This window comes from Clinocottus analis, unplaced genomic scaffold (assembly GCF_023055335.1).
Source record: "Clinocottus analis isolate CAN_PGR_092001 unplaced genomic scaffold, fCliAna1.0.p SCAF_6, whole genome shotgun sequence".
Lineage (NCBI taxonomy): Eukaryota > Metazoa > Chordata > Actinopteri > Perciformes > Cottidae > Clinocottus > Clinocottus analis.
Window position 1 is genome coordinate 21,685,090 of NW_027176218.1, and position 17,593 is coordinate 21,702,682.

The 17,593-nt window shown below is 45.3% G+C and overlaps 1 protein-coding gene across 3 annotated transcripts in view; it reads right to left on the reverse strand.

Moving 5' to 3' along the window:
• The window catches only part of ripor1 (RHO family interacting cell polarization regulator 1), a 48,806-nt gene that overhangs the window by 6,646 nt on the left and 24,567 nt on the right, over positions 1 to 17,593 (reverse strand). For all 3 annotated transcript variants that reach the window (XM_068603472.1, XM_068603471.1, XM_068603473.1), the window contains exons 2-18: positions 14,845 to 14,968; positions 13,767 to 13,919; positions 13,467 to 13,545; positions 13,145 to 13,168; positions 12,507 to 12,560; positions 11,566 to 11,715; positions 11,282 to 11,345; positions 10,873 to 10,916; positions 10,138 to 10,263; positions 9,871 to 10,019; positions 9,456 to 9,588; positions 5,096 to 5,221; positions 4,837 to 4,994; positions 4,107 to 4,758; positions 2,224 to 2,360; positions 887 to 998; positions 54 to 189 (exon numbers count right to left, since the gene is read on the reverse strand). In XM_068603472.1, the coding sequence (XP_068459573.1) occupies positions 54 to 189; positions 887 to 998; positions 2,224 to 2,360; positions 4,107 to 4,758; positions 4,837 to 4,994; positions 5,096 to 5,221; positions 9,456 to 9,588; positions 9,871 to 10,019; positions 10,138 to 10,263; positions 10,873 to 10,916; positions 11,282 to 11,345; positions 11,566 to 11,715; positions 12,507 to 12,560; positions 13,145 to 13,168; positions 13,467 to 13,545; positions 13,767 to 13,919; positions 14,845 to 14,942 (2,395 nt within the window). In that variant the 5' untranslated portion in view covers positions 14,943 to 14,968. The remainder of the gene's footprint in view (positions 1 to 53; positions 190 to 886; positions 999 to 2,223; positions 2,361 to 4,106; positions 4,759 to 4,836; positions 4,995 to 5,095; positions 5,222 to 9,455; positions 9,589 to 9,870; positions 10,020 to 10,137; positions 10,264 to 10,872; positions 10,917 to 11,281; positions 11,346 to 11,565; positions 11,716 to 12,506; positions 12,561 to 13,144; positions 13,169 to 13,466; positions 13,546 to 13,766; positions 13,920 to 14,844; positions 14,969 to 17,593) is intronic.

The following is a 17,593-nucleotide window of genomic DNA, read 5'->3' on the forward strand; positions in this document are numbered from 1 at the left end:
GGTTTGGTTCAAGCAACCGGGGTTTCCAATGTGCGTCCAGACGCCCGTCTTACCGTCAGCCGGCTGTCGGAGGCGGTTGGGGTTGTCTTTGGCGACGCGTCGGATGATTTCCAGGACTCGGGCCTCCCTCAGCAGTCGGTCCAAGGCGTACATCTCGCTACAGCGCAGCGGGCCGAACATGCCCAGACACTGCGGACACGATGTCAGGTGTCACTCTTTAGTTTGTTTCTGAGAGGCGTGACAGCAGCGTGACGGCGACTGAAGCTGCCACGGCTTCACGTCACGGCTTTTCTGTTACAGCAGTAAAACACTGCAACCACTACAACCCTTTTATTACTTTAATCTACGGACTTTTCAAACATTTTTCTTTGAAAAAATGCATTCTAACCACTTCATACTTCAAATTATCCTAGTTAATATGTACAGGTACAATTCAAAATACTACTTCTACTATAACTTGGAGTATTCTAAACACAATAACAAGTACTTATTCTACTACAGCTCCAAATTATTGGATTATGTAGATGAATAAGATTACTTATTAATCTTAAATCAACTCAGGAACGCAGCCCTCATCAATCCCACTTGGAGGCGTGGCCGAGTCTTTATTATTATCTTAGGTAACGCCCCCTTAACGCTATTTAAGTACAGCTGTTGTGCCGTGTGCAAATATTCTGGAGCGATGCCGCCACGACAAATGTGGAAGAAGAACTTGAGCAGTGGTGAAAGTGAGGTTCAGTTATTGATCTATAATTCATGCACGTTTCTTCAAGTTGAAACCTATGCTATATGTCTCATCTCATGCAGCGCTATGGACCTCTGACCTACGAGAAGAGCAACAACAAGACCGCAGAGCGTGAGACATGACATGAGAACGGTGTCCTACCAACAGCTGAGTGCTGCAGTTCTCCAGGTGGACCACCAGGGAGCGGTCTAGAGCGGGGCAGCCTGTGGTGAGGGGGCCGGCGGGGCTGTCCCAGCCTCTGTCCCGCAGAGACCTGCAGACACACAGGAGGCACGTTCAACGCAAATATAAACATGACTTAACAGACATGTGTTTGAATGAAACTTCAAGATTGGAAGCATTTCAAATGAATGTTTGTTTGCATTGCAGACGCTCTGAGCGTCTTGCAGCTTTGCCTCAGGGCAGCAGCTCCAGTAAATGTGCCTTTTATTGAATAACTGGCCTTTTTAAACATGTTTGAAGGTGAGGACAGCTGTGCAGAGTACATTTACAAACCTTCTAAAACTATTACATAATATACTTAACCGAACGAGGATGATGGTGTACAAATAATTCAATTCATAGGCAACAAAGAAGATGACATCATTTTGAGCTCACGGTATCATAATCCACATGAAAATAAATTACTATATACAACAACACGACATGGAAATCCAGTCATCGAGAAAAATAAACCCTCATGAGGTCGAGTTTCAGTGTTGTTTTATTAATGGAAGCCCATTTCCGCCACAAAAAATGAAGTCATAATTATGACTTTAATTTTGTTGTTGTCATAATTATGACTTCTTTTTTGTGTGGCGGAAATGGTCTTCCGTAGTTATTTGATGAAGTTATGAAAGCGTGTTTTGTGTCTCAGCTGCAAACAGCAGTCTGATCAACAGAGCCGTGAAGTACAAGCCGTCTCCACTAGAGGGCAGCAGGACTCTTCAATACATGGAGCTGGAGGCGACTGAAGAGATTATTCACTTGATTTAGGACGAATCAGAAGTCATTCACTTGTATATTATACATATGAATGACTTCTGATTTGTAGCAGTTAGAATATTGTATAATATAACGACTCAAAGATGTACCTTTGGTATTTTTCCACCTTGGCACTATTTTCACATATTTTGTATCAAAGTGACTGATAAAGACACCTTTTGGAAATTGGTACTATTTGTAATAAAATGGGTAAACAAACCCAATCAAGCAGAAAGGTAAAGAAAAAGGTTTTATTCCTCTGGAGGGTTCTTTCAGACACTTGGGAACAGCTCGCACTGCAAGAGGGCGTACGTTGTTCCCCGAGTGATAATTTTAAAAACCTGTTTCTCCCTCTTTAGTATTCTGGACTCTTCACAGAAAAACCAGCTTGTCCAGGTTGAAAAATAGCAAAGTTACCCTTTAAGGACATGTCAGTACTTTTCCAGTTGGGGTTAAATCTGACATTTCTTTGGGGCTCAGCGTTCTACAGTCGCAGTTCACTTGTCAGCACTCACCTGCCACTTCTACTCCTCTTGCTGCCCTTCTCCTCCTCTTCCTCCTCGCAGTCAGACGTGTTGAGGAAGTCGAAGCTGCACAGAGCCGTTTCCACTGTGAGGCTGACCACGCTGGGCGAACGGCTGTGGCTACCACCCTACACACACACACACACAGACACACACATTGTTTAATAGACAGGTATGTCTTCAGATGCCCACAGCAGTACACATGAGCCTCCTTGGACTCACTGCCGGACTCATTCTTTCAGATAGCTCTGGTTGCATCAGCACCAAGCTGACTCTGTACTGACCTGAACACTGTGTTTGTTGTGTTAATGCTAATACATCTCTCTGTTGTCAGACTCTGTTTGTAGCTCTACGTCTACTTGCACCCAGGACACCGCTGTTCCCATCCTGAGTGAAACCACAAGTCAACGGTGACGTATTTATCGCGTAGCGTCCGTATTTTAAGTAACGCCTCTTCCACAGTTATTTGAACCAAAACGTCAATCTATTTGTCACATAACTTTAAGCATTAGGCAACGCCAACTCTCTAGTTATTTTAATCCAAATGATGATTTAATTGTCACGTAACCTTTGTACTTAAGTAACGCCGGTTCCGTACTTATTGTAACCCAAACCACAATTTATTTAACTTAGCCAAGTATTCACAGCCTCCGCTTCTGCTGAATGAAGCCGATGCTGAAGCTGTATTGTCTCCTGACCACCAGGGGGCGACTCCTCTGGTTGTATAGAAGTCTATGCGTCATGTGTTAAAGCTGCATTCTCTCTCCTGACCACCAGGGGGCGACTCCTCTGGTTGTATAGAAGTCTATGCGTCATGTGTTAAAGCTGCATTCTCTCTCCTCTCCACCAGGGGGCGACTCCTCTGGTTGTATAGAAGTATATGCTTCATGTGTTAAAGCTGCATTCTCTCTCCTGACCAGCAGGGGGCGACTCCTCTGGTTGTATAGAAGTCTCTGCTTCATGTGTTGAAGCTGCATTCCCTCTCCTGACCACCAGGGGGCGACTCCTCTGGTTGTATAGAAGTCTCTGCTTCATGTGTTGAAGCTGCATTCTCTCTCCTGACCACCAGGGGGCGACTCCTCTGGTTGTATAGAAGTCTATGCGTCATGTGTTAAAGCTGCATTCTCTCTCCTGACCACCAGGGGGCGACTCCTCTGGTTGTATAGAAGTCTATGCTTCATGTGTTAAAGCTGCATTCTTTCTCCTGACCACCAGGGGGCGACTCCTCTGGTTGTATAGAAGTATATGCTTCATGTGTTAAAGCTGCATTCTCTCTCCTGACCACCAGGGGGCGACTCCTCTGGTTGTATAGAAGTCTATGCTTCATGTGTTGAAGCTGCATTCTCTCTCCTCTCCACCAGGAGGCGACTCCTCTGGTTGTATAGAAGTCTCTGCTTCATGTGTTAAAGCTGCATTCTCTCTCCTGACCACCAGGGGGCGACTCCTCTGGTTGTATAGAAGTCTATGCGTCATGTGTTAAAGCTGCATTCTCTCTCCTGACCACCAGGGGGCGACTCCTCTGGTTGTATAGAAGTCTATGCTTCATGTGTTAAAGCTGCATTCTCTCTTCTGACCACCAGGGGGCGACTCCTCTGGTTGTATAGAAGTCTATATAAGTGACTCTACTTCTCTCTTGATGTATTCCCTCAGTAAACATTGTAAACATGAGTTTATGTCTCAATCTCTAGTTTCAAGTCTTCTTCTATACAGCATGATGTTCTTTAAGTATTTTATGGTCTGTTAGAGTCAAACAGACATAAAGCAGTGTGGTAAGGGCGGGCTTACTGTGATTGACAGGTCTCTATCAGAGATGTACACGCGTTACTTCTACTCGAGCACAGTTTTCGGCTCCACCTCTGGAGCTCCGTCCTCACCTTCAGCGTGACCTGCAGCAGCTTCAGCTCTTGCTCCAGTAGTTGCAGCTCGGGGAACTGTCCCCGGCAGTCATCCAGAGAGGAAACCACCGCCGCCAGGGCGTCTTCCAGCCCGCTCTCCACAACGCCGTCACCCTCCCCGGACAGACCATCAGCTCCTGCGCCCGCCGCCGCCTCCTCCTCCTCCTCCACCGACACCCGGCGGGCGACGTAAATCGCGTCCCCGCCCTCTGGGCACGTGTCGCGCTCCGGCGGTGGGTGCGTCGGAGCGTTCGAGTCCACCGCTTCAGTCCTGGGAGGGGACGCCGACAAGACGGAGCCGGACGCGTCCGGCTGCCGCTCGCCCGGAGCTGCGATGTCGTCGGGCGTCGCGTTCGGCTCGGGGGTTCTGCCGGGCAGCTCCATCTCGATGTCGTTGACGGAGAGCCCCGAGGCCAAAGACGTCACGTCTCCGGAGTCGGCGGCCGACCTGTCCGTCAACACGATGCCGTCGGCGCTGTTTTCGCTGATGTGGCTCAGGGAGCGCGAGTAAATGCGCGAGGCATGGACGTCGGTCGCCGCCACATCCGCCGTTCCTGAAGAGCGTCTCTCTGCGTCCTCTTCCTCGCCGTCAGGCCTCGTCATCACGGTCACCGCCCCCTTTTCCTCTTCCCTGCAAATCAGTGAGAGTATTAGTTTAGGTTTAATACTTTAATCTAGAGAGTAGACAGAACTTAAAATCAGACTCCACCTGTCGCTTTGTGCTTGGCGCCCGGATGTGTTCGGGACCTCTCTGATGGTGCTGACTTTGTGGGTGGAGTTTGGAGTTGAGGAGGCGGAGTCTCTGGGGCAGAACGGGGAGGAACTCCCGCTCACAGCTGGCTGGATGTCTGGCGTCACCACCACTGACTGAGAGAGCGAGAGAGAGAGACGAGGACACGCCGAGTCACAGGGACGGCATACTTAGATGCAGACCACAAACAAAGTAGCGTGGCGGGTTGTCGTGTTACCTTGTGGTGTGTAGAGTTGCGTTGCCCTCCCACAGAAAGCCGAGGACTGGAGGAGTCGTCAGAAGATTCTGATGAATTAGACCACGCCGTCCCGTTGTCTACCTCTTCATGGCGGCGGAGCATGTTCTACAAGGGGGCAGAGGAACTGATGAGGAAGTGGGAGCTCGACGTCTGCGCTCGGACCGCCACTAGAAGAGCGTCTACGAGGCCGACCGTCTGGATGGATGAACGCCACTACAGGTAAGAGGGTATGTTGGATGATGGCTAATCTGGTAATCCATTGAGAAAAGAAAACAAACTGAAGGCCTCACTTCCATTCTGGATCCCGGCCCGGAGCTTCAACGGACTGGCAGCGAGCGGGCTAATACTGGCCAACGCACAGCAACCCAGCTGGCCACTTCACACCGCTCACACACACTTAGCGAAAGGCAAATCAACTGTGCAAGACCTTGCAGATCAGGCACACACATCACGCGTCAACAGCAAACCTTCAGGGAAATCTGTTGATTGGGTTTAATTGGAGCGACGGCTCAAATACACAGTCGTTAATTATCTTCTGCTCGTATAACAGGCAGCGTTCAACTGGTCTGTTCGGCTTCACTGACCACATTGGGTGAAGACTGAGTGGACTGCATAAGAAGAGCTGAATGGAGCCTGAGAGAGAGGTAAACAGCTCAGTGTTCACACTCCCTGATGTATATCAATGTGACAGAGAATGTCTCCCCTGTTAGACGTCTAGGGGGTGATGCAACAAACTGTTATGACAAAATTGCGCCAAAAATGAGTGCAACTGTTTTACAGGCCGCTCTATTGGGGATCGATCTACTGTAGCCTCACAGTCTCTAACTGACTGAAGCTTCTACAAAGTGACACTCACACCAACACCACCATGCTATGCCAGAAAAAAAAGACATGACGCATGTCCCAATACATAACTTGTCAAATGCCGTATGCTAAAAGTACCAGGATGCCAGACTGTATGCAATCGCATTGTGCAGCAGCACGCCAGCATTCTTCCGTTTTGCATTTGTACTTCGTGAGGGCGGATGTAGTTTGTACTGACAAGCAGAAGCAGAAGAATGCGCTTCGTAACACAACACCTGACTTCAACGTATCGAGGAAACTATTGAGATGGTGTACCATGTGTATACTACTCATATGAATAGTTTGTCTTCTTCATGTAATGAGCTGTAACTCTGTTATTGCTCATTCTGGTCACATGACTTCTGTTGCTTCTGTCCATCCTGGAGAGGATCCTCCTCTGTTGCTCTATGAAGCTTCTTCCTGTTTCCTTGTTAAAGGTTTTTTATATCTTTATTTGGGGAGTTGTTCCTGATCCGATGTGTACAGGTTGTAAAGCCCTCAGAGGCAAATTTTGTATTTGTGATTTTGGGCTGTACAAAATAAATTGCATTGAGACAGGAGCGCTACGGGAACATTACAACATGGTGTTGTACACGTCATCAGTCATCATACGTATCCTAGCATCAGCGTAAAATTCATGAAATGAAAGGGTTTTTATCGGGACAATCACGTCCCCTTGTCGGTTTCCAATGCCTTCACACTCAGTAGCGTGACAGCATGTTCAAGGACTAAAGGATGATTCATTTTTTATAAACGTAGGTGCAAAAATAGTTTTGACCATAATTCGTATTGGTTGGAATCTGAGAACAGATATGAGAGCGAGTTTGATGCAGTCAGACAATCAGGCACCGAGAGTTTATCTAGATTATCTGCAGCATTTTATCTGGAGGTCAAACTGAAAGCGAGCACAGCTGGAAGGTCAGTAATGATCCCTTGCACACAAAAACCAACCACAGTTGGTACATAGGCTGTATAGAAGAAGTGGACGTATTCCTCGTGTTATGAAGCGTTGAGTTTCTATCTTCATTATTGGACATCATTTTTTTGCAGCCAATGAGCAGAAGGTACTATATTTGGACTGAAGAGGAGTGATGTCGAGCGGCTCTGGTAGAGACCTGTCAATCACCTTGTAGCCCCGCCCTAAAGCATCCCTGACTAATAAAGGATTATTTCTTATGGTCTGTTTGACTCTAAATGAGCATAATGTACTAAATGAACATCATGAAGAAGACTTGAAACTAGAGATTGAGACATAAACTCATGTTTACAATGTTTACTGTACAACCGGAGGAGTCGCCCCCTGGTGGCCAGGAGAGAGAATGCAGATTTTAAGACATTGGCTTCACTCGGCAGAACCGGAGGTTGCCGCCTGGTTGAAAGCTGGATCTGTAAACTTTGGTCAAAGTTTACATTGGACAGTTGTTTCAACCATTCACCTTTGTTTTCTCTTTTCTTATGCGGTTCACCTGGAGGGTTGTTTGTCTCACTTTACACGGTCAGAACTTACATCATACAGAGTGAGAGGTCCACAACTCTCCAGGTTTGTCATCAGAAAGTACTCTCAGGGCTCTATGGGGAGGTTGTAAGTGCCCTATAGGCCAGTGGGGAGTCCTATGTATGCAGATCTTCAGTTTGACCAAACGCGATAGCTGATTTCCACTTCCTGCTCTCAACCAGTGAAATCAGCTGGGCGGATGTTTGGAAACCTTGCATACATATTTCCAGGAAGCCACACACAAACAAACGGAGACTACTGCTCTAGGTTCTAGGTTTTCTGCCCCACCATTACTGTCACTGGTCAGTGTACCAGTGGGCTCTGTGCTCCTACATCCTGCGTATTGACTTACTGCAGCGGGCGGTCTGGTTGGTGAGCTGTCACTACAGGAACAGCTCTGGCTAATCGTGTCTCTGAAGATGTCCAGCAGCGTCCAGTGCTGCCGCCTCGTCAGACTCCGAGGCAGAGACTGAACGTCAACGTAGCAGCAGGTGGAGAAAGGGGAAAGTTACTGGCCAGTGCTGACGAAAACTCACATTCTCCCTCTACGGCACGAGACCTGAACTCCTCTGAGAGGACACGGCCAGTCCAGACATGAGATGAACCCGGTCCGTTCTTAGGAAGTTTTTGCTTTTCGTCTACAAACCTTTCAATAAACTACGCGCATTACAGTGTCAAGAAGTGATGTGGTGCCTCTACGGGGTCAGATCAGTCTCAATAATGGCAGATGCACACATAAAGATTCAGAAATGTACACATAAAGATTCAGAAATGTACACATAAAGATTCAGAAATGTACACATAAAGATTCAGAAATGTACACATAAAGATTCACAAATGTACACATAAAGATTCACAAATGCGCATAAAGATTCAGAAATGTGCATAAAGATTCAGAAATGTGCGTAAAGATTCAGAAATGCGCATGAAGATTCAGAAATGTGCACATAAAGATTCAGAAATGTGCACATAAAGATTCAGAAATGCACAAATAAAGATTCAGAAATGCACACATAAAGATTCAGAAATGTGCCTAAAGATTCAGAAATGTGCACATAAAGAGTCAGAAATGCACATAAAGATTCAGAAATGTGCATAAAGATTAAAAAATGCACACATAAAGATTCAGAAATGTGCATAAAGATTCAGAAATGCGCACGTAAAGATTCAGAAATGTTCAGAAAGATTAACAAATGCACACATAAAGATTCAGAAATGTGGATAAAGATTCAGAAATGCACACATAAAGATTCAGAAATGTGCATAAAGATTCAGAAATGTGCGTAAAGATTCAGAAATGTGCGTAAAGATTCAGAAATGCGCACATAAAGATTCAGAAATGTGCAGAAAGATTAACAAATGCACACATAAAGATTCAGAAATGTGGATAAAGATTCAGAAATGCGCACGTAAAGATTCAGAAATGTTCAGAAAGATTAACAAATGCACACATAAAGATTCAGAAATGTGGATAAAGATTCAGAAATGCACACATAAAGATTCAGAAATGTGCATAAAGATTCAGAAATGTGCGTAAAGATTCAGAAATGTGCATCAAGATTCAGAAATGTGCAACAAGATTCAGAAATGTGCATCAAGATTCAGAAATGTGCATCAAGATTCAGAAATGTGCATAAAGATTCACAAATATAATTGATTTATAAATGCACACAGGAGGATTCACAAATACATTCCAATGATTTGTATAAATGTATTTAAAATATATATATATATTTCTGCATTTGTATGTATTGTATGTCATATATTTGTGAACTTTATGTGTGCATTTGCCATTATTGAGACTGATCTGACCCCGTACATTTCCTCAGCTTCTCAGTCTGCACCTGATCAAACACGCCGTGAGGGTCGAGAATAAAACCAGCAATATACAAAATACCATATCAGCAACTCCAAGCTAAATAATCCAGACTCCTCAGTTGGAACGTGACTCTGGAGAGAAAAGGCGACGAAGCGCGCAGACGAGAACACAGAAGAACTCACGTAGAAGGCTTGCTCGCGTAAAGACGGCGTGTCAGGAGGACTCTGGTTGAAGATGGTGGAGAGTCTCTTGCTGACGGTTGGAGCTTTGTTGACAGTGCTGGCCACTGACCCCTGGTCGTCTTTATCAAATGGACTGACAGAGACGGGGACAAAAGGAATGGGGGGATGAAAAGGCGAAATAAATAAATATGATGAACGAGGAACTTTAAAGAGGAAGTATTTGCGAGCATCAGGTCCCTTTAGAAAACCTACAAAGCAGAATCTGACACGGTGGCACCGATGACGAGCATTAGCTCGATAAAAAACCTTCTTCTCTCTGAAGGTCTGTTCACTGATGTGTCTCATATAGCGGATCAGGACTAAACTAAAGGTTCCTCACAGTACGGGACTCGTGAAGCTCAGGATCCAAACTTACTTCCAGGTGACTTCAAGGCTGAGTTTAATAGTCCCGAGGTCATTAATGTCCACGGCCACCGTCTGGGGCAGTGCAGCGAACAGGTCCTTGGTCTCGCAGGAAACACTCCCCACGACCACGTGGTTGGCTAAGCTCTTCAGCTCCGTCACCTGAGAGCCCACAGAAACAAGACGCCGTCAGTCACTCAGGTCCGTTAGGAACACGTCGGTACCTCCCTTAAGGCATCTTCAGTCATTTAAAAACAGACGGGCATTGGGAGGGACTGACCTTCACAGACAGGAACTCGCTGACGAGCGGCACAAACACCATCTCTTCACTGTCCCACACCTGCTTGCCGTTGATCTCGATCCTGCCTCTGAGCTTCCACCGCTGACGACCGTACTTCATAAAGATCTGAACACACACACGCACACACACACCACCTTCGTCGCTATTTCTTTGTGTCTTTTTAGTTGAGATACTCTTTCATACTTAAGATACAACGCTATGTGGCGCTAGTGATGGTGCACTATTGCAACGTGACTGACCACAGTGGTCAAGGTTAAACTGCATGTTAAAGCTACAACTAGGACATTTTATTTTGCAGTAATTTGGTTGTCCCTGAGGACCAACGTGTCAGTGCTTCAAAGTGATGGATTCCTTTTAGAAAACCTCTAAACTTTCTGCCCCATGCAGCCGCCTCTGCTATAGGTCATATAGAGGTATTAGTACTAAACTGATAACATTTCATAACCAGTTAAACGTTCCTTATAGTAACTTTAACTATAATAACAACAATAAACACAAACAGATACAATAATACATTTATAATGTTCAATCTTAATTCAAAATGGTGCATTTATTTGCTGTATTCTTCTCATTTGTATTATAATATGTGTTTGTAACTCTTGATCCTTTTCTGTGTATTGTATAATATTAGCATATGGATTGGTTTGGCAATATGATATTATGTCTATTCCAATAGATTACATGTCAATTAGAGACACACACACACACACTCACCTCATACTGGTCACCAGCACACAATCGAGCAAATCCAGCCAGACCTGAAAGTCCAACAGAAACAGATTCAGCCTCTCAGCTGCTCATGAGGCTTTGAGAGCTGCATTGTTCACCCCAACCGCAGAAAGAATTGCAGCAACAATGACCTCCTATTTTTTGTTGCAGGGATTCGATTGAACAATGAGGTTGTTCTGGTGCTCCTTCCCCGGAAGACTATTCGCATCAAACACTTATTTTTCTCTCTTTTAGAGATTTCTTGTGCACCAATTCATGTGAAGGAAAACCGGTTGAAAGCATAGATAATGGGACATAATGGAATATAATGAAGTCGGGCTCTCTGTCGTCCTGTGTCGCTTCCTGATATTGATTGTTTTCTCTCATTCCCGAGCCAGAGATGTTTCCTTCTTACCTTTCATCCTGATGTGGAACTCGCCCAGCTGGTTCTCCAACTCGCTCTCCAGCAAACACATGTTCTGTAGAGAGAGTCAGAGCGGGAGCGCTTCACTGATCTGCTTCTAGCAAACAGAAGCTGTGTGAACCACAGAGCTGTACTTTATAAACCAGCCCTTTAGTCGTCGGGTTAGTGCCCTTCTGCTTGCTCCTGCGACGGCCCTTTCCTCCCACAATACCTTTGACCACGTTTCCATCACAGTGCACGTCCTCACTCTCTCTCCTCTGTCCTCGTCTTCTTACCTCGGTGTACTCTTTGTATCCTTTGTTGGCTTCTGCTAAACTCTCCCTGGCCTCCTTGCTGACTTGAGAGGCGATGAAAGCCTTCACCATCTTGCTGGCTCCGTCCCGGAGTCTCCTCTGCAGGCAGTAGGCTTCATACAGCTCTTCGATCTGGGGAAAGACGCGCATCACATCACTTTATTGAAATGAACGTATACTCAATGGAGGTGCTGTCCAATTCTCCAGAGCCGATGACGATCAAATTGATCCATATGGACTTGATTTCATTAAGATCATTCATGTTTAACTTCTAGAAGGAGCATGATGTTGACTCACTGAGCTATTTTAATGGTGATGACACACACACACACACACACACACACACACACACACACACACACACTCTATTGTTAACCCGTTGAAAACTGTGGAACCATTGTTGTCTGCAGACCTCCTTTTCCCTGTTTGAGTGTTTTTCTCCTGTGTTTGAGTCGTTGTAGGAACCCCAAATTACTTCCAATACTATTGTTTATTGTTTGTATTTGTTCAGCAAAGTCTTGGGAAAAAAATGTATATCTGCAAAAAAATCACTTTTAAAAGATATTTTGATGGTAACTATGAACATCCAGCATGATATGAGCCAGATTCCCCAAAAAAGCCTCCTGGAGCGTCAATAAGACACCTTTATGGAAAGATTAGGACCTAAAGAATCAGAACCTGCAACAAAAATCACAATAAAACAAAGTCTTGTCCTGTTAGGAAGGAGTTTCAGTCAAGAAACTGTGACGTTTGGTTCAAAAATGAAAAACAAATACGTATTTTATGTCCAAAGAGTGTCTGAGTGGGGCATGCTGGGACTTAAAATGGACGCAGGAGGATTTTCGCGCACGCTTTCCAAAAGTTTAATTGATGATTGGTTTGAGATGCTTAACGAGGAACAGGAGGGGTCAGAGTGGTCTCACCTTGCTGAGGTGAAACTCCAGTCGTCTGATGTACCTCTCCGTCACCTTCACTTGCTGTCAGAAGGAAGCACAGTCACAGGTTTTCCTCTCGGTCCACACAGACAACCCAAGTCCAGCTGCAGGCTCGGGTCAGCGCCATGAATAAAGACTTCTTCCTTCTACAGTCAACACTGAGGCGGTCCAGTCACTTGTAATGCAGCGAGTTGCTTTTCTTCTGTACAGACCGTCAGCACTTCCTACATATGTTTCAAATGAAAAGCCTGGCCGCAAAGGGAGGGATCCTACTCTTCAAACAGTTGGAAGGCTTTTTAAATGTGCAACACATGTGCAGGACGTGTTAAGATTCATGCAGGTGAGCTTAACCAGCAGTTAAAAAAAATACCGGAAAAGTAAAAGTGACTGAAACTCATTCGTGTGGAGAACAGAAAGTGAGCAGCAAGTGTGACATGACTCTGTTGTTGTACTAGAGGTATTAGTACTGTGGAAATGTACACTGTAGTCTACATTTAGTATAGTGTTGAATTGGCATTGCTATTTACTTAAAGGAGAGCAAAGTGGAATTAGACATAAAGGCCTCCAACCTCTAATAAAACCTGACATTCCCTCTGCAGGAGAGGTAAGTATGTGTGTATGCTCACCTTGTCCAGTTCATACAGGAAACCCTGTAGAGGCAGAGAACATCAGGTTATTAGTATCTCTCAGATTTGTAGCACAAAGTGACGTTCACTCTTTATCTGAAGTCATATTTTACTCTCAGAACATTTCCATGCTTAAAAGTTGACGTCAAGATGTCTGGTATGGAAACAGGTGGAAAACAGTGGGAGGAAGTTGCACACACTGCTTGAATTTGGAACTCATAAAAGAGACATTTTCTGAAAACATCTGCCTGCAGGTGCATTCAGGGACACTTGGAAAGTAAAGTCCTGGAGTGCCGAGCCAAACCGTGCAGCCAGAACGTACCAGACGGGAGTTCCTCTTTGATTCTTTCATCTGTCTGCTGAGGTTGTCCAAGTCCATCTGATGAACCTGCAGGTAGGACCTGAGAGAGCACACACACACACACACACACACACACACACACGCTATTATTTTCACTAAATCAAGATGCATTTCCTTTCTCATGAACCTAAATACCAATATAATGTAGAAACAGAAATATTAACCAGTGAGTAGGAGGCACTAGTGCTGTGTCAAGGATGTGTGTGTGTGTGTGTGTGTGTGTGTGTGTGTGTGTGTGTGTGTGTGTGTGTGTGCACTCACTGAAGGCCTTTCTTTAGGGCCTCGTAGACCTGATCCAGTCGCTCCGGTTGAGGAACCTTCGGCGGAGGGTTGGACTTGGAGGACATGGTGAACATCCTGCTGGCTCTGCTGGGCTTCCTGCTGAGACCCGGAGCGCTGAACACCGAGAGGTTCCTGCAACACCAGCATCATCATCATCATCATCATCATCGTTAAGTATCCTCTCCTGGTATCCTCGGCTCAGCTGGATCAAACCGTTAGATCTGACGGCACCGTTTTATCACATAAGAGACATACATACATACATACATACATACATACATACAGCCATACATACATACATACAGCCATACATACATACATACATACATACAGCCATACATACAGACAGACAGACAACCATACAGACATACATACAGCCATACAGACATACATACAGCCATAGACATACATACAGCCATACATACATACAACCATACAGCCATACATACATACAACCATACAGCCATACATACAACCATACAGCCATACATACAACCATACAGACAGCCATACATACATACAGCCATACAGCCATACATACATACAGCCATACATACATACAGCCATACATACATACAGCCATACATACATACATACAACCATACAGCCATACATACAGCCATACATACATACAGCCATACATACATACATACAGCCATACATACATACAACCATACATACATACATACAACCATACATACATACAGCCATACATACATACAGCCATACATACATACAGCCATACATATATACATACATACATACATACAACCATACATATATACATACAGCCATACATACATACAGCCATACACACATACATACGTCTGTACTCAACCAAATGAAGAGCCTTAAAAAATAAATCACCTTTTATGAATGTTGTTCTCAATTGGATAAGCCACTCCCATTTAACTGGTCTTCAGCCTGAAATGTGTCCTTAGAGGAGGCTTAAGTTATGAAAACATACAGTCGGACTGTCTCGAGCTCCACCTGACAGGATGTTCTGTCGAGTGTGTACTTCCCCGCAGCATGTCAGTGTGTGTGTGTGTGTGTGTACCTGTAGGCCTTGTCGTAGGTGTTGACTCCAGTGAAGCTCTGGCTCCTAGTGATGGATCTGGAGATGAGGCGCCTGGCCGGGCGAGCAGACAGCGACATGGTGGAGAGGGTTCGGGATGGACTCCCTGTACAGATGGAGGGGGGGGGAGAGAAGAACCATCAACAGGCCGCTGACATCGTACATAAGCAACTGGTCGGCCATCTTTTACTTTCGAGAATTGACCAGGATGCAAGGGGGGTAAATACCAAACTACAAGGAACTGTCAGCATCCAGCTGTCTGACTCATGTCCTGCTGGAAACACTCACACATCACATAATCCGACTACCGTGATAATCTGAATAAACACTGCAGCCATTTTAGTTCACTGCCGCCTATTCCAACTTAAATTAACTCACACTTAACGAAAGACAAGGTCGGTAATATTCTTATACACTTTTGATGTTTCTGTTGATTCTCTTCACATCCTGACAGCAACCAATGAATCAAATCAATTCTGACCACCAGGGGGCGACTCCTCTGGTTGTATAGAAGTCTATGCTTCATGTGTTAAAGCTGCATTCTCTCTCCTGACCACCAGGGGGCGACTCCTCTGGTTGTATAGAAGTCTATGGTTCATGTGTTAAAGCTGCATTCTCTCTCCTGACCACCAGGGGGCGACTCCTCTGGTTGTATAGAAGTATATGCTTAACGTGGTAAAGCTGCATTCTCTCTCCTGACCGCCAGGGGGCGACTCCTCTGGTTGTATAGAAGTCTATGCTTCATGTGTTAAAGCTGCATTCTCTCTACTGACCACCAGGGGGCGACTCTTCTGGTTGTATAGAAGTCTGTGCTTCATGTGTTAAAGCTGCATTCTCTCTCCTGACCACCAGGGGGTGACTTCTCTGGTTGTATAGAAGTCTATATAAGTGACTCTACTTCTCTCTTGATGTATTCCCTCAGTAAACATTGTAAACATGAGTTTATGTCTCAATCTCTAGTTTCTAGTCTTCTTCTATACAGCATGATGTTCTTTCAGTACATTATGCTCATTTAAAGTCAAACAGACCATAATAAGGGGACGCTTTAGGGCGGGGCTACAAGGTGATTGACAGCTCATCACTTCATCACTTCTCCTGCATTCAAAATATAGTAAAACCTTTTCATTGGTTGTAAAACAACATGGCGACGGATGTAATCCAAGATGGCGTGAATCACAAACAGCACAAAGGTAAAGACTCGGTTCCATCCGGGTCTACAAGTTAGTACGGAGCATACACCCTTAAGTCCAGCCTATGACGTCACAATCTCTCATCCAGGAGCGTTTTTGCATCATACTACATGTTCCTTACTACACCTGCCATTTTAAATGACTGGCTAATATCAGGATACACTGCGACACTCGTTTTCATGTCCGCAGCCCGGAGCAGTGACTTGTTATTGAGGCTCGAGTCAGCGGTGAACTTGTGTCAGCTGAAGCAGCGTTTTCCTAGTGTGGCCGGTCCATGTCCATGTCCTGTATCCTGTTGCTGCAAACAGCTGAACGGCCTTTGCGAGACGACCGCCAACCGCCCCCACCCTCGTCTCACAGCGCAGGAAATGTCACAATCCTACAGGAAGTCGGACGCAACTGCCTCTCCTGACAGGAAATTGAACAAAGGGAGATAGTCCTGAGGGCTGCCGTCATCTGGATGAAGAGAAAAGGTCGGCTCCTTTGGAGTTGAACTGAATCCCGTGAAGAAGAGTTCTTTGATAATTGTGCAACTTTCACATCAACCGCTTAAGTAATGATAAGATTGTTTATGAAAATGACATTTCATTTGATTCTTAAACAGAACAGTAGCAGGCGTTAAATGAATTATTCACTTCCACCCTTAAAATCCTTAAGGATGTGTGTGTGTGTGTGTGTGTGTGTGTGTGTGTCTGCGGACAGCCATTTGTTGACTTAACCTAGTTCCAGTCCTCACAGAGCAGTGAGAGAGAGAAAGAGGTGCAGAGTGGACACGCAGAGCAAGTGGAAAAGTCGGGTCAGACCGGGTCCGTCACATTCAGGCCACTTCCCTCTTTGAGTTCCTGCTAAATCATCACGTTGCGTCGTCACAGCAGTTCAGCCTCTACCACAGAGTCTTCACACCGAGACGGTACAGTCTGGTGGCAGCAAGGCGTCTCTCTGAAACATTTGGATCTCATGTCGCTGAGTTTCTCAGCGGCCTTTAATGGATGCCGGCATATGGCGGCCGATGAATCAGCGACGTCGTACGACACTTTGATCGTGACGGTGCAGCTTCTCCGAGGCGCCCGAGTCAACAAAAAAAACGACGTAAATTGTTAAAGCACAGCAGGTCTGAGGCTGATGTACTTGCTAATCTGCTTCATTGAGTCACTGTCCTGCACCTGCTGGGAGCTGAGGTGGTACAAAGTCCAAAGTGCGTGTTAAAATGTACTTGTATATCTTTTCTAGTCTTCCAACCACACTGATGTGAGGATATTCAAGCTGTAAGAGTTGATGCTGCTGCTGCAGCAGTGGGACCCTCACACATCACAATGCAAGCTAAACCATACATGTAGTGTTCAGTCATCCCATATTCTCAGTGGATTAACCTTCATTAATTCAGCAATAAAGTCAGTGTGGTTTTCTACCAGTGTAAACTCAGGTTCCTGCACATGAGGGATGAGGGATGCAGCACTTAGGCAGCACTTAGATGCTCTTACTGATAGCACTTTGTAGCTTGACTTTATTGAGAAATTGTACCGTCTTGATTCTCGTTGTTC